General features: G+C 31.9%; 1 protein-coding gene across 4 annotated transcripts in view; it reads right to left on the reverse strand.

Annotated features, from left to right (window-relative positions):
• The window catches only part of LOC126890405 (huntingtin-interacting protein 1), a 249021-nt gene that overhangs the window by 129092 nt on the left and 103805 nt on the right, over positions 1-16124 (reverse strand). For 3 of the 4 annotated variants that reach the window (XM_050659301.1, XM_050659302.1, XM_050659303.1), the window contains 2 exons: positions 12674-12735; positions 7235-7689 (listed from right to left, as the gene is read on the reverse strand). In XM_050659301.1, coding sequence (XP_050515258.1) covers positions 7235-7689; positions 12674-12735 — 517 coding nt within the window. The remainder of the gene's footprint in view (positions 1-7234; positions 7690-12673; positions 12736-16124) is intronic. The other variant, XM_050659304.1, reaches the window with a different exon arrangement.

A 16124-nucleotide genomic window follows, 5' to 3' on the forward strand; every position in this document is an offset into this window, starting at 1 on the left:
ACATGGTTGGTCGAAACTCGGAATCAGTATTTTCTGCGTATTCTTAAATGGAACACCCTGTATATTAGTATTATAATGAAATGCTATGTTATGATACTTTTTTCTTTCTTAATCATTCCCCAAACATTAATTGCAAAAAAATAACCTGAAATTTTATGGCCGTGAAAATATTCAATAAAAAATAATGTTTCGAAAAAAATAGCGACATCGGTATTTCAGTTATGTAGAATTGTAAATATTTTACCTTAATTTTTAAGACTCCTGTATATAATTTTTCTTAATTATTATTACGAAAACGAAATAAGAGTCTCACGCATAAGAACACATGTGCGGATTAGCTTGGGGATCGGGAATCGGAGTTAGCTGAGACGCAAGATAAACATAAGTAGCCGCCTTGACTAATTTTATTGGTTTTCGTTTATTGGAAAAAGTCGGTACATACTTTGATCCAATTTTAATAGGTTAAAACGGAAAAGGGAGATTAGATATAGGAGCGTTCAAGTATTATGTAACGCGATTTTTGAAGATTTTTAACCCCCCCTCTACGTAACGCACTCTTATGGGAGTTTAACTATTGCGTAACGCAATTTTTGACCCCCCCCCAACCTGCGTTACGTAATACTTGAACGGTCCCTTTAAGAGAATTTGTTTTAGCGTAGGGATGCGAGAGGCAGTCGATTTTGAGATTCGAATGAGGAAAGAGGTTGTATTTGGCAATAATTGAAAGGACGCGAAGTTTAATACGTACTTATATATTGACAAAAAGGTCATATATTAAGTAGATAAACGCGATTATTTCAAAGACATTTTCTTTTGTGAGAACTCGTAAAATTTTAGGCTCAATTACACAAACACTTTTACATTTCGTCAATTTAATAGTATCTATAATTTAGTTATCTATTTTATTAATTAAAACTGTTAAACATCACACGGACTTTTATTACGATTGTCTTTAAGGAATCCCACAGTTAGGTAGTACCAAAAATAATAAAAAGAATTTTGTGGTACACGACTCAAAAATATTGAGAACCACTGATCTAGACTGATCTTTAATTTATTAATATTAATATTTATTATTTATTAATATCTTTATAATAATGAGTTATCAAAATACCGAAGTAGTTAAGATTGTTGGTGTGTAAAATACTAATAAAAACACACAATATTCTGACTAGTTGGGCATGACTTTGACACTAACCTTTCTTAAACATTTGACGTTAGACTATTTTTACAGTTCCCTTTGTTTTGTTACCATTATTAATTACTTTTTCTACGGAGGAACTGAATAATATGGTTTTTGTGCTAGGAGAGTATAAGTAACAAAATATGATACTAGCAATAAAAATTCATCATTATAAAACATACATTTTATTTGGGAATGAACCACAATTTAAGTTTGAAATTAAATTTATAAGAATAAACCACAATTCGATGATAGACGATATCCAAAAAGAGAAACTTTTCAAAATATACTAAAACGGTTTCAACGGCCTAGACAATTAGATTACGAGAACGGTCGTACTAATGTGAGGATTCTCAATGTCACTAAGGATTACAATTAATTAATTTTCTTCATTTACAATAGTTTTTATCCAATCAGACTTCTCGTAATCTAAGTCTCCAGTCCATTGAAACCGTTCTAATTAGTAAACTTTAAAAGTTTCTCTTGGTTATCGCCTATCAGGGTATTGCTGATGATAAATACTTATTGCTAGTAGCGCATTTTTGTTAAACTCTCCTAGCACAAAAACCATTTTAGTTAGTTCCTCATTAGAAAAATTCATATTAGTAGATAATGATAACAAAGCTGGAACTACAAAAAGAGTATAATGTCAAATGTTTAAGGAAGTTTAGTGTCAAAGTCATAGCCAAGTACTTCGAATATTGTATGTTTTTATTAATATTTTATACACCAACACTCTAAACTACGTAGATATTTTGATATCTTATCCAATATTAATAAATTAAGGATCAGTCTGGATTAATATTTTTTTTTTCGAAAAATTATTTTTGATTGAATATTTTCATGGCCTACGTACCTAATAAATATCACGTAATTATTGTTGAAATTAATAATTGGCTTAAAGAATTACGAATAACTTACAAATTAAAGCAGTTAGGTATAGGGAAGGCTTATGAAATAAAAAAGTACCATAAAATAGCATTTTATTACAATACTAAAATACACGGTGTTCCATTTAAGAAATACTCATTGCGTGTTTCGACCAACCCAAAACCAACCAAAAATAAACATTTAGCTATATTAATATTTTTTAACAATAGTAGACTACATTAAAAACCATTTGTGTATCAATAGACTTTTTGATATGAACTCCCTACAATTCTACAGGGTGTGAATATTGCTACGAAATTTATAAAAAAAACGTAATTATCTTTTAAAGTACCTCTTATAACATTAAAAAAACCTAATATTTCAAGAAGGAAAACATCGAAAAGAATACAAAAACGTCAAAATATACAGGGTGTTCTATTACAAAAAAACATACAAAAAAACAAGTTCATCTAACCAACACGTTAAAAAGAGGTCAATACGGGTGGCCCTGTATATTTGAATATTTTTAAATTATGGTCCTATCTATGCCCCAACGTTTATGTAATTAAGTTTTTTCGCACGTCTTACAACAAACGAGTAATTGGACTTTCACTAATGCCACATCCTGTATATGTATGTACTATTCGTGATGTGAAATTGCATTTTTACTTTAGACATAACAGTTGTTTGTAAACATAATATATATTAGATATATTTTTATTACTTCTACTTTGTGAGAATGGAAAGATAAATGCAATTGACTCAAAATCAATACAAGTCACTATAATGTGACAAAACTTATACAATTACCAATAGTTAAGAGGTTTATGAGAATGAGAAATAAGATATTCAGTAGATTAGTAGAATTGTTACAGTTCAAATTCCCAAAAAAAGGATATCAAAACTTTTATATTAATTTTAATTACAAACACATTAAAAATAGGGCATATTAAAAAAACAACCTCGATGGTTAAAATATTTTTATTTATGTGCAAAAGCAACGGTTTAAAATTATGTACATTTTAGCTATAGTATAAGGATGTGTAAAGCAGTGGTTAGAAATTTATGTACAATATATAAGTAACCTAAATAACCAAAAAATATACCAATTTACCTATAATTTTTTATACTCCCATCATTTAAACTATAATCTGCCACCTCTAAAACTGGAATGTTTATAGGTTTGTATATATTTTACCCCGATTTTATTAAAATCTTTAACCAAAAACAAATAAAGATAATGTAGGGAATCTTTACAATATGTTAAGCCGGGATCCGATGAAGTGTGGCGTGGCACGCTTCACCAGTTTACGTCGGCAAAGAGGAATAGAAAATATATAATAGTGAAAAGAAAAGAGAGCACGGCAGGCATCCCACGTCACCGTGAAATTAATAAATATTTCCTTTTTGATAAAATCGGTCGGACCATGCTTGTCTCTTTGAGTATCGAGGGTACACCACCAGTGTTGGCGGTAGCGAATTTAGTAAGTTGGTTACAATACAATGATAAAAATTTCAACACATCGACACCGCAAAATAACCACGGCACTGACGGGATCAGTTCCTAGTCGAGTCGGAAGGGTCTGTATCAGCTTGTGGTTTATTTGGAACCGTGTTCATTTAATGAACAGCCGTCGACCATAAATAGAGGGTTATCCCTCTATTTACAAATCACAAATTCTGAGGAAAATTTCCTGTCTAGTTTGTATCTTTTCCTACACTCACCAGCACAAAATTCCACCAATAAAAATTTTTTATAAGTTGACAAATTATAACTCTATTATTTGTACTCCGATTTTCAAGATTCTTGCATCAGTCTGTAGGTACATGTATTGATATCGTTTGTTTTTATTTAAGTAACAAAAAATTTTTGCTTAGATGGCATTATACGGGGCTGAATGGAAGCGTTGTATTTTCTCCTAACTTTAAAAAATTCTCTGGAAAAATTGAAGAGCTGATTTTGTTTCATAGCCCTTTCGTATTATCCCGGAGGCATCACTAAGATTTTGTTTTTGGAATTATCCGAATATCTATTTTCTTGTAAGAGCTGCACAATTTTTTGTAAATAAACAAAACACATTGATTGACTCATAAATATCTTAAATAGAGGTTGCGTTGATAAGATTAGCATGGCCCGCATGCAGCCCAGATGCGGTCCTATCGAGCATTTATGGGATGAATTGAAAATAACTATTCAGCGTCATCCTAGGCCTCCAGAAAATTTGGTACAGTTATGGGCCTGGTAGAGGAATGTCGGGCTATTCTCCAGGCAAGGATACATTATCTTCGATTTATTCGATGTTTACATTGCGAACAGTCGTTGCTGCAAGATGTGGATTGTTTTGTTGTTAATTTTGTTTTGTGTTGTTAATTTGAGTGCATTTGATATTTTTAATTAAATAAACCTTCAAAGCAGCGTTTTTATTTACAGCTTTTATACGAAAAGAGATATTCGGATAATTCAAAAAACAAAATCTTAGGGATGCATCCGAGATAATACGAAAGGAGTATGAAACAAAATCAGCCCCTCGATTTTTCCACAGAATTTTTTAAAGTTAGGAGAAAATACAATGCATTCACTCCCGTATAATGCCACCTAAGCAAACATTTTTTATTACCGGAATAATAACAAACGATATCAATACATGTACAGTTACGATCATTTAATAGTTTACAGGCTTACGTATCTAGGAGCCAATTTTTTAAATTTCACTTCGTTTAAATTCACCTTTTACGTCAAAGTGACGTTACCAGTGGTGCACCTAGAATAGGTTGATTGAAATTAAAAAATCAAAATAATATAAATACATTTTACATTTAACAAAAATGCCAAGGGTCATTAGTTGTCGAGGCATTAAGCTAATAAAAAAAAATACAGTATAAAAATTAAGGTGTAAACTATTCAGTGATCGTAACTGTACCTACAAACTGACGCAAGAATCTTGAAAATCGGAGTACAAATACATACAAGTTATAGATTGTTAAACTTAATAAAACATTTGTGGTGGCGGAATTTTGTGCCGGTGAGTGTATTACATATTTTCTATTTCTCAAAGCGTGCTACGTTACGTTCTGTTGGATCCCTACTTTATAATACAGTTGATGGATTTAGTCAATGTTAAAAAAAAATAATTAAAACCTAAAAAGTACCACTTTTGAGATTTTCAAAAAATTTATTAATGCATCCATGATACTTATTTCAGTAACAATGCACCTTTCTGGATATATTTATAAATATAAATACATATTGTAATGATATGATGCGTGCAGCCCAGGGTTCAGCAGGTCAACAGCTCGTCAGAAGACAATCGTACGCGGTTCCATACCTGCCGGCGCAACTCCACTACGTGCCACCAGATATGACACCAAAGTGTTTCAAATTCGTTCGGTTCTGCGCATGACGTCAATACGTGACTAGTTAGCTTCGCCAATTTGAAATAAACTATGGATAACATGAAGAGTGGAAGCATTCTGGTAACAAAATTACGGATTATTTATCTTAAATTTCTTTTTACGAAACGTAGTGATAAAGTAATGGATATAAACTTTTGTGAATTATGGATCTATTGAAGATAAAATAGGCAAATGTGCACTTAAAATAGTGATGTTTTCATTAAAATTATTATCACACTAACGTAATTATGACATTCACTGAATACAATGAGAAAAACCTTATTAATACCTACTAAATTTTAATACTTTCCGTTATTAAAAAGGTTTTTCGCATCTACATCAGTCCCGTTTTTGAGAGGATGTGGAATCTTATTTTCGTTAGAGGTTTGGTCATCACATCTGTAACTTGTTCTGCAGTGGAAATTTGTGTGAAGGCTTTTTAGTTTGATCACAATTTCTTAGGTTATATCTTCCTGTTTCCATATCTACCGATTCTTTTATGGTTATCTTCACCATTCTGTGAGATTATTTCAGTATCGATCTCATTTTGTTCTAATTGAGAAATAGCTATATATAATGATGGTCATTTTTAGAATTATTTTCTATAAGGAGGTATTGTACTCGTTTCTGACAACCAGTTTTTCCAAATGTTTAACCTGTTATATAAATAGCAGAAACAAACAACAACAAATGACAAAAATGTCGGGATCACAAACCATACATACTCATAGACGTTTTACGTAAATTGTCAAGGTCAACACAGCAAATTAGTTACCATTCCAATCCAGAGATGTCGCTGTCAGTCAATTCTCTTGTCATATTTAACAACTGACAGTTGACAATTAAATTAATTTGTTATTTACTTTTTATTTTACAGTTTGTGGCTTAATTATTTTATTATAGTGGTGTTACGTTTTTAATTAGATTTAATCACAATTTTAATCAATTGTATTAACCTCCTCTCCGTTTTTATGAGTAGAATTTTTAGTTTACATTGATCATCCCGTGTTGTGTTTCTCCACATTTAAAAAAACAATATAATAGATCCTGAAACAGTTTATTCCAATAGACAAGTGTGTCATCAACATTTCAGGCCTATATATTTTTGGAAGTTTGTAAAAGATTATAAGGTATTTATCTAAACAATCATCCTACAAGATTCTTTCAAAAATTTTCATTCAACTCAATATTACATCAGTGCTTTCACGCCACGTGACACATGGCAGTAGTGTTTAGCATTTTGAAAACAAATTGGAATATTTGAAGTTTTCAGTAAAACATTGAATTGTCTTTCTGTTGTTTCAATTTCTTGCGAAATTTCATCAAAAATCCAGCAAAAGTTATAATTTGAAATTCCCACGTAACTAAAATTTGTCAATTTAGTTCCCATGCCAATCAAGAGATGGCGTTAATTCGATTCAAAAGATTAACATGGTCGTGCAACGTCTATGAGTATGTATGGTTTGTGGTCGGGATCGTCACGTATTGACGTCACTTGACATTTGACAGGAGCTGCGTGGTGTCATATCTTCGGTTTCATTATATCATGTTATCAACCCATATAAAGTAATACAACCACTACAGTTCGAAAGATGCACTGCTAACGAAACATTATCGCAAGTTAATAAATAAATTGTATGAAAATTTAGAGCACATTGTATTATTTAGTGTTATGATTTTGTATTAAATATATTAATTTTCTCTCTAAGGGACAAAAAATGGCAACAAACAACCCAAGCTGTTTTTAAGATTCTACACAAATTAACTAAGATCAATCAAGATACCTACATTTTCATCTTCAGATTGTTTAGTATTGTTAGTGTTAGTATTGTTAGTACTACTAGCAGAACCACTAATACTATCATCGTTAAAATTACTAGCGCTACCATTATTTAGTTCTACAACATGGCTATTTTCGTACTCTTTCATAGATATACATTTAATTAAATCTTCTTCTAAATCCATTACCTCAGGTAACGGCGGTATTGCAATCAGCTCCTTAAAATACTGCAAATTGCTGGTGCTCTCATAAAACTTTTTCAATAATCTAAACTGCTTGAGGAATCTCTCTCTATGCCCCGAGAGCGTATCGGGCGGTAGAGTCATATGTAATTTGAACATAATCTTCACACAATAATCGTATAGTTTCGAAGCATCGAGTATACAAGGTATCAACGGAGCAAGACGACACTGCCCGGCGCTGGTCATAGAATTCGATCTAGCCATATTCAGCGAACCAAAAACTAAAAAATGTAAAAACTGTTATCAATACCTGTGATTTCGTTAAAGGCTGTCGACCCCGCGTCTGTTATATTCACATGCGTATTATACAATCACTATAAACTCAATCCGTTGTGACAATGAATGTTTATACAGCGAGCTAGTAAAGTATTCAAACATAAAGATACCTGTGACACCCCGTAATAGTTATAATAGTCATGTGTATTAGGTGGACCAGCGATTTAAAATTTTATATTTTCGACGTCTGCCACGTACTCGTACAATTTCTGAGATAAACGGATAATATAGTCCGTCCCAAACCCTCTTTTCAGTGCGTCACAGATTATCGAATTCTCTCTAACGCATTAGAGTTGGAAGTGACAGAAAAAAACGTACCTTTGTGATTATTATCCATTGAACTTAGAAAATTATCTATAGGGCTTTTCATTCACAGTCATTTGTCTCGAGCTTCTGTCATATGAATCCGTGTATATTAATATTATACACAGATTATACAACATATGACAGAAGCTCGAAACAAATGACAATAGATGAAAAAAGTATAATTGGTTGGCGATTACAATACTCTAAATAGATAACCAATCAATGAGGCGAGTACGGATAATTTGACACAAAAATAATCGATCATATGGTAAAATGACAATTGTAATTTCATAAGTTAGAAATTTTGTCAACGACGTAAATATAAATATTTTTTTATATTGATGACATTGACAACTGTCAGTTAAATCTGACACTGACCACTGTCAGTGTCAGATTTAATTAAAATGTCATGTAACGCTTGTTTCACACACTAAGAATTTTGACCGTGCGATGGTTGAAATCTAAATAGTGTCTCAAGCAATCATATGGAATATTTCTCCCTTCACCGAACGTTTCGTACGTCAAAATTCTTAGTGTGTGTTTCGAGCGTAATGATTTGCGACATTCTTAAAATCCTATATGACGTCAAAATTAATGACGCACAAAAAAGGGTTTGGGATCTACTATATGCGTATTTTTAAATAGGGCCACCCATATTTATATTTTACAATCTTCTGTTACAATTATTTATTGCCGATGCAGCATATATCCTGTTAATGTCTAATATTGACGATCAACATGCAGAAACTAGTAAACACATTTTTGTTACAACCAGTGATATTAACATAAAGAGAAAATAAAATGGGCCACTTGTCCTATGTGTCTCTCTCATTGGTGTCTTCAATTTAACCATGGATGAAATAATCAAAAGCGTCAACAATAGTGTTGCCCAAATGCAAGACCAAGACGAGACTTAGACAGTCTTGGTCTTGGTCTTGCAAAAGTACACCTGGTCTTGGTCTTGGTATTGCGCTCCCGGTCTTGGTCTTGCAGCAAGAGTCTTGCAAGTCTCGCAGTTGCCCATTACCCTATTGCATATCTTAGAACAACGTAACAGAGAGGTACATTTTAAGCTTGAATATCATAGCCATAGTAAAGACTAGCCAAATTAATAAATATCTTAACAACTGACACCGGGTGGGGTTTGCACCCACGATCTAAGTGATCCCTGCCTATGTTCTAACTAACTAAAGTTAAAACTACCTCTTAAAACCCACAAAATTTCTTTTGCATATCTCAACCGGTTTTAGAGCAATAAATAAATCGTCAGTTTGTAAGAAACATTTCAACCCCCCCTATTCGGTAAACAATGCATTTATAAAATAAACGTTTATGAAGCAAACTGTCATTACTTTTTCGTGCAGAATTACCCATTAAAGTTTGCCATACTTATTTAAAAACAGTCTGTATTGATGAAAAACATGGCTAGTTAAAAAAGTACCTAACTTTTTTATTATCCAATGTAAGTGAATGAATAAAAAATCATAATGTTAAGAAAATGTGAGGCTATAGTTGGGCTTTAATTTCAGTATGCTATTGCATGCTAGAATAATAAGTTAGCATAATGCTAGAATATTCCACAGAGTGAGAAAGAACACAGTTTGATTGGTACACCCGGTATACATTGACAATAATTGACCTGTCTAGCAACAATATCTATTATTATAGTCCATTCTTTCACGGTTTTTGCTCTAAATTTTAAAGAACCGCTTTAATTGTCATGAAATTTGGCATACGTGTAGCTTACATGTCAAAGAAAAAAAGTGATATTATGCCGATGTGTGCTTTTGTCCTGGGGGTGACTTTCACCCCCTCTTGGGGCTGAAAAAATATATGTCCAAAATAAGTCCGGAAATGGGTAAACTGACTAATTTTAAGTAACTTTTTTTCTATAGAGAGTCAACACTTTTTGAGTTATTTGCGAGTGAATATGTTCATTTTTCAACAAAATATCCACATTTTTAGAAGGTTTTCGCAAATAACTCAAAAAGTAAGTATTTTGTCGAAAAAAAAAACGTTCCTAGCAAAAATATAGCCTAAAAAAAAGTAAAAAAAGTGTACGCGTTAGGTCTCTGGATCTCGTAAAACCAGAGTTATAGACCATGAAAAATAGATTCATATTCACCAAATTTCAAATACAATATTTCGACGTGAAATATCCAAAAATTAAGCATTTTTTTGGGGAAAACCCATTATAACTTTTTTAAAGCGTTTAAAAAAAGCTTTATTTCTGTTTTTACAAAAAGTTTCTAGCATTAAATTTAAGCAAGGTATGCTCAAAATAAAGTTGGTCCCTTTTGTTTTTGTAAAAAAAATCGGGAAGACCACCCCCTAATTAGCAATTTAAATGAAATTAATCGTTACCGCTCCACAAATTATTTTACTTATGTTGTATTTATATGATCTGTAAGTTTCATCGATTTAAAGTGCTTATTTTTGAAAAAATTTGGTTTTAAAATAAAATTTTTAAAAATTTAAATTTTGAAAAATATGCTTTTTTCAATATAACCTAAAAATTGTTAGAGATACCAAAAATCTCGAAAAACAAAAAAAGTCAGATTTGCTTTTCTGAATATCATGTATTTTTTTTGTTTTTCTGTTAAACAAAAATTGATTAAGATTTGGTGTTTCTCAATTTGCATACATTCGTGATCAGTGACTCGTTCAACCCGTTTTAACTACAGCCCTTTCAATAATAAGGACTTTGAACCGATGAAACTTACAGATAATATAAACAATATATACACGAGTCAAGAAACTTATAAAGTCGTAACGATTAAGTTCATTTAATATACTAATAAAATTAGGGGGTGATTTTCTCGATTTTTTTACCAAAAACAAAAGGGACTAACTTTATTTTGAGCGTAACTTGTTTAATTTTGATGCTAGAATTTTTTTTATAAAACTAAACTGAAGCTTTTTTAAACACTTTAAATAAGTTGTAATGAGTTTTCCCCGAAATGTGCTTCATTTTTGGTTATTTTACGTTAAAGTATTCCATTTGGAATTTGACGAATATAAACCTATTTTTCATTAGTTATAACTCTGCTTTTACTAGGCGTAGAGACGTAATATATACACCATTTTTTTAAATTTTTTACAGGCTATATTTTTGTCAAAAATGTTTTTTCGACAAAATACTTACTATTTGAGTTATTTGCGAAAAACCGTCTAAAAGCGTGGTTATTTTGTTGAAAAAAATGAACATATTCACTGCCAAATAACTCGAAAAGTATTGACTTAGTGAAAAAACTATATAGAACAAAAGTTTCTTTGGACGAATATTTTTTTCACACCCAAGAGGGGGTGACAACCACCCCCAGGGCAAAAGCACATATCGGCACAATATCACTTTTTTTCTTTGACTTGTTAGCTATGCGTATGCCAAATTTCATGTCAATACAAGCGGTTCTTTAAAATTTAGAGGTTTTGCAATATTTTACCGTTAAAGAACGGACTATTACTGCGATATTTATAAAGAATAAGACGAAATATTAAAAAAAATCACTTAAATTGGACAACAGGTTTAGGAAATTCGAGACATTAAAAATGACCCGTTTTTAAGATGGTGCGTTAATTTCTTGGAGAAGTGTATATCGTTAAAATAATATTTCGGTATTATGTTTACACGATATCCGGCATTATCTCTATACTTTTGTCTGGTTATGATACCTACTTATAAATAATAGCCGCGCTGTTTCGGCAAATTTTGTTTAGGCGAGTGACCTCATAACACAGGACACAGTCAGCAAAAACAATACATAATAGTCTTACTATAATAATGTATACTGATAAAATTTCTGGTGTTTAGATTCCTAGAAAACTAATAATGAAAAAATTATTTATGTTAATTTATATAAGTGCTAAGGTGACATATTTTTAAAAAGTCTGGAAACGATATTCGATATTACTGTAGGCGTCGCAACGCAGGAATGTTGTGTTATATGAATATGATTAGAAGACCAAGGACCAAGAGTTTGATATGAAGATATCAAAACCAGGACAATTAATTTCAGAGCAAAGAAGTCGGCTGCTGAGAAAAATGTACTAAAAAATTTTGTTGTTACATTATAATAATGACCTCTGAGTACATGTCAAATGTGTCGAGTGTTCATTTAATGGATATTTTAATTCGCTATGTATGTTTATGGTATTGTTCGTAATGCGCATAAGTCCAATTTTCAAAATTTTTGTTACAATTGTTTTGTTTCTCATAGAGTATCTAAGAATATAGCCGAACTTATATACTCCCTAAAACGACCCTCAGTTCTAACTGCAAGACGCAAGAGTCTCGCAGGCTTATATTTGTTACTATATTATCATAAGGGGTATTACATATATCTTCATGTATCCATACTTTACGCGCGCAGTGTATAATATCATGTATCACAAACAAAAATATTTTATATTTTATGGTAATTAACCCTTTAGATTTCCACTTCGAAACTAATTCTTAAAATTTGTGTATTTGACATTTTCTTAGAGCATAATGATGTAACAGTAAAAAATTTGTCGAAATACAAAATTTAACAAACATAGAATATTTTTGTCCGTGAACATAAATTCTAGTAAAACAATAGTGCCCCAAAAAAATTAAGCTAGTAATATAGTTTTAACACTTACCTGCTTCCTGAAGTTCGAGTATATGATCCAAATAATCAAACATTTCAACAGTCATCTCGAAACTAAAAAAAAACATAATTATTAGAACACGAAATAATAAAAAAAATCGGTAGCGACGCGCGAAATCTATTTAATAAAATTTTTCAACTCATCGGTAAAAATTCTATAACTTTTGAACGCAGTGTCGTATGGACAAATATCATAATGCTTTTTAAAGTTGAAGAATGCAGTTTTTTTTTCGAAATTTTTGCATTTTGCCACAAATGAAGTCAGTTTCTGTAAAGCTGTTAAATGAATAAACGTTGCACATAAGCAGCATTTTCAGTCCAGCTGGATTTTTGCAAGATTGGCCTGAATCCAGCTGGATGCAGCAAAATGTGGAATAAAAATTTAAACACGATTTTACTGTTTTTTTTTGTTTATATTCTAAATTTCTAAACAACAGAAACATGAAAAATTTTGGTTTTTATGGAAGTTAGACCAAAAACATATTTAACTATCGTCTTATCGTCTAACCTACTTCGCACAGAACTACACATATCGCTGGTACCTATGATTAATATGATTCCTAATACATTTCCAGTGAAAATAATAACTCTTTGATAAGTATTGGCGATTACAATTTTTTTATATGCGTGTCCGCGAAGATTATAACTCCCAAAATATTTATAATGAAAAGATTTAGTTCATAATAGATGCCGACGAAAACAATTATTTTCCTTTCTGTTTCTGTTTCTGCCGACGAAAACAATTATTTCTGAGAACTTTTTACTAATTATAATTTTCGTGGACCCACAAACAGAAATAATATTTTTCGCGGCATTTTTCGGAGTTATACTTTTCATAGGCGGCGGCGATATAGCCGGTTGTGGAAAAAGCCTTTTCGGCCTCTATGCTGGTTGGTTTTAAGGTCATCAAATAGCCATAGATCATGGACAAATTATCGGCTTTCACTCATTCGGTGTCACAATCGGTCATTTCCTTTTCCAAAATCTTTTCATAATCTTTTTGACAACCAGTTTTTTTTTGTTACAAAGTTTTCTCTTTCTCGTTTTAATTCAATCTCAAGCTCTTGTTCTAAAGTAAAATTTACGGGCTCCGGATTAGTTGGCCCATCTCCTTCCATTATGTCCTCTTGCACTGGTTCCACCATCACTTGTTTATTTTTTATACGATTCAACAAATTTTTCATCTCTTGTCGCATTGCATTCTTTTTCGATATGGGGAAATAACCAGGATTGTTTAGTCCTTCGTCATACTTTTTTGGATTAAGTACATTAATGTACCTGTAACTTCAGAGAGGTGCTGTTCCGCGATTCTGTTGCGTAGTGCTTCCGTTAGATCGGCACTAAGGCTACAGACCTGGCTATTTAGTTTGTCTAAGACAAATTTCATGGTTGTGTCGGCTATTTAGTTTGTCTAAGACAAATTTCATGGTTGTGTCGGCCGTTACCAAAGTGTACTCTCTTCTGAAAAGAGCTTCTACAGGCAGTTTTCCCGGTCAAAGAGTGGGATCAACTCATTGTTTATTGACCACTCGCCAGCAGATAATTTTGTAGCAGAATTAATGTCTATCAACGCTTTATGGATGCAAACTTTTAGGCTGTAGAAACTTTCCAGCATACTGAGCTACTGCTAGCGCGATAGAATGGCAAGTTGCCGACTCACGGCTTTGAATAAAGAGGCTAATGAATACATTAAGTAACTTATTTCGAATTTGACACGTTTGCGGATCCGCGCTGCTGGATCCACCACGGTTTGCTGGATCCAGCGTGTAAAAAAAGCGCTGGATCCAGCTAGATTGCTGGATACAGCAATTGCAATCTCTAGTTGCACAATTTTTTCCATTTTTTACGATTCTCATGAGATCAATAAAATGTGTCACTTCCATTGATCAGTCGCTGTGTAATATTCATTTTTAGAGTCTATTCCTTAAAGCCTATAACATGAAATTTCTATTTTGAATTTTGGCAACGATTGAGTTTCGATAGGTATATTCCTAAAAACGCCGAATTTAAACTTTCACATTACAAACGATCTCAAGTCACAGGAAATGCTTCCACGAAGACGGCATTAGATGGAATTTGTAGATGAAGTTGTATGGTTTCGAAAAACGTACTTGTGCAATCAAAAAGAACCAGTTTTAAACGTTTTGGACCGTTTGTAATGTTAAATTAGCGTTTTTATGCATAGTTCATGGCGGCACCACACTTCGCTATGTGTTATTTGTGTACATGTGAAGAAGTGTGGAGGGTTCATTCTCATTCGTCTATTCGCACGCATAACGCATAAGCACGAATAGCAAACACGTCTATCTCTCCTGTTGCCAGTTTTTGACACAAGGATCTACAGACCGAGCGAGTCTCGTTTCGAGCCACGCTTCACGCAACCGTATTTGCGTACTTGTGTTTTGAGTTGTGTGGTCGTGCTCTGGTCGAGTGGAGTTATAATTTACCAAATTTAAATATACTCGTTTCTACTGATTCATAATATGTATACTATAATATAATATATTAAAGTTTTTAAATATTGCTAATATTATTAAAGTGTTTAACATTGTATTTTAATATACTTTGTTTTATCAATAATAATATTACCTAAGTATTGCACCTTGTTGAAAAAAAGTTCAAGATAAATACCGCGGTTTTTTCATATGAAAATGCAAAGCAAAATATACAATTTGCAGAGTATGTAAATGCTTGTTTTTTGATAAAATAATACAAATTGTATGTAGGTAGGTAGAGTAGCAAAGCGTTGAATAGTTATAGCAAAAGTAGCTACGCCATCTGAGACACGATAAGGATGAAATTAGTTTTATATTTTCTTTTCTCATGGAGCATGCATGATGGAGAGTTTTTAAAATACGTAACAAAGCATGTTGTTTTGTTATCTATGTTGCAAATATGTTGTTTTTTTTTCAAAGTACAAAATATGTTGTTTTCAATACAAGTACCCAATTGTTGTTATTATTTACTGAGCATTTAGAATTTTGACTAACGCTCGATTTCATAATAAAGTTAAAGTGTGTGTTACCTTAAAAAATGCAATTGTTACAGTTAAAGAAAACTTTAAATTTAAAGTCCACTTTAACTTTATTAATATAAAATCGAGCATCGAGCGTAAGAAATTTTATAAACTTTGGAAAATAGCATTTCAAAAAAAGTACTGTAAGTATGCTGTATTTTTATTTTTTCTCAAAAAATAAAACAAAACTTATTTTAAAACATATACTGACACATAAAAAAATAAATTATTTTTAAATTAAAACTTTTGCAGCTAGCATATTGGCTTCTTCTGAGGACGGCTTTTGCAATTTTGAACTTTTCTTTCCCTTTTTAATTTTTTTTGTTGGGAAAAATTTCCTTTGGGGTATAATTTTTTTATTGGAGGGTATTCTGGATGTGGATGGAAAACCCAAATTGATATCTTTTTGATTTCTTATAGCATCTAT

Source organism: Diabrotica virgifera, chromosome 8, assembly GCF_917563875.1.
Source record: "Diabrotica virgifera virgifera chromosome 8, PGI_DIABVI_V3a".
NCBI classification, from domain to species: Eukaryota; Metazoa; Arthropoda; class Insecta; order Coleoptera; family Chrysomelidae; genus Diabrotica; species Diabrotica virgifera.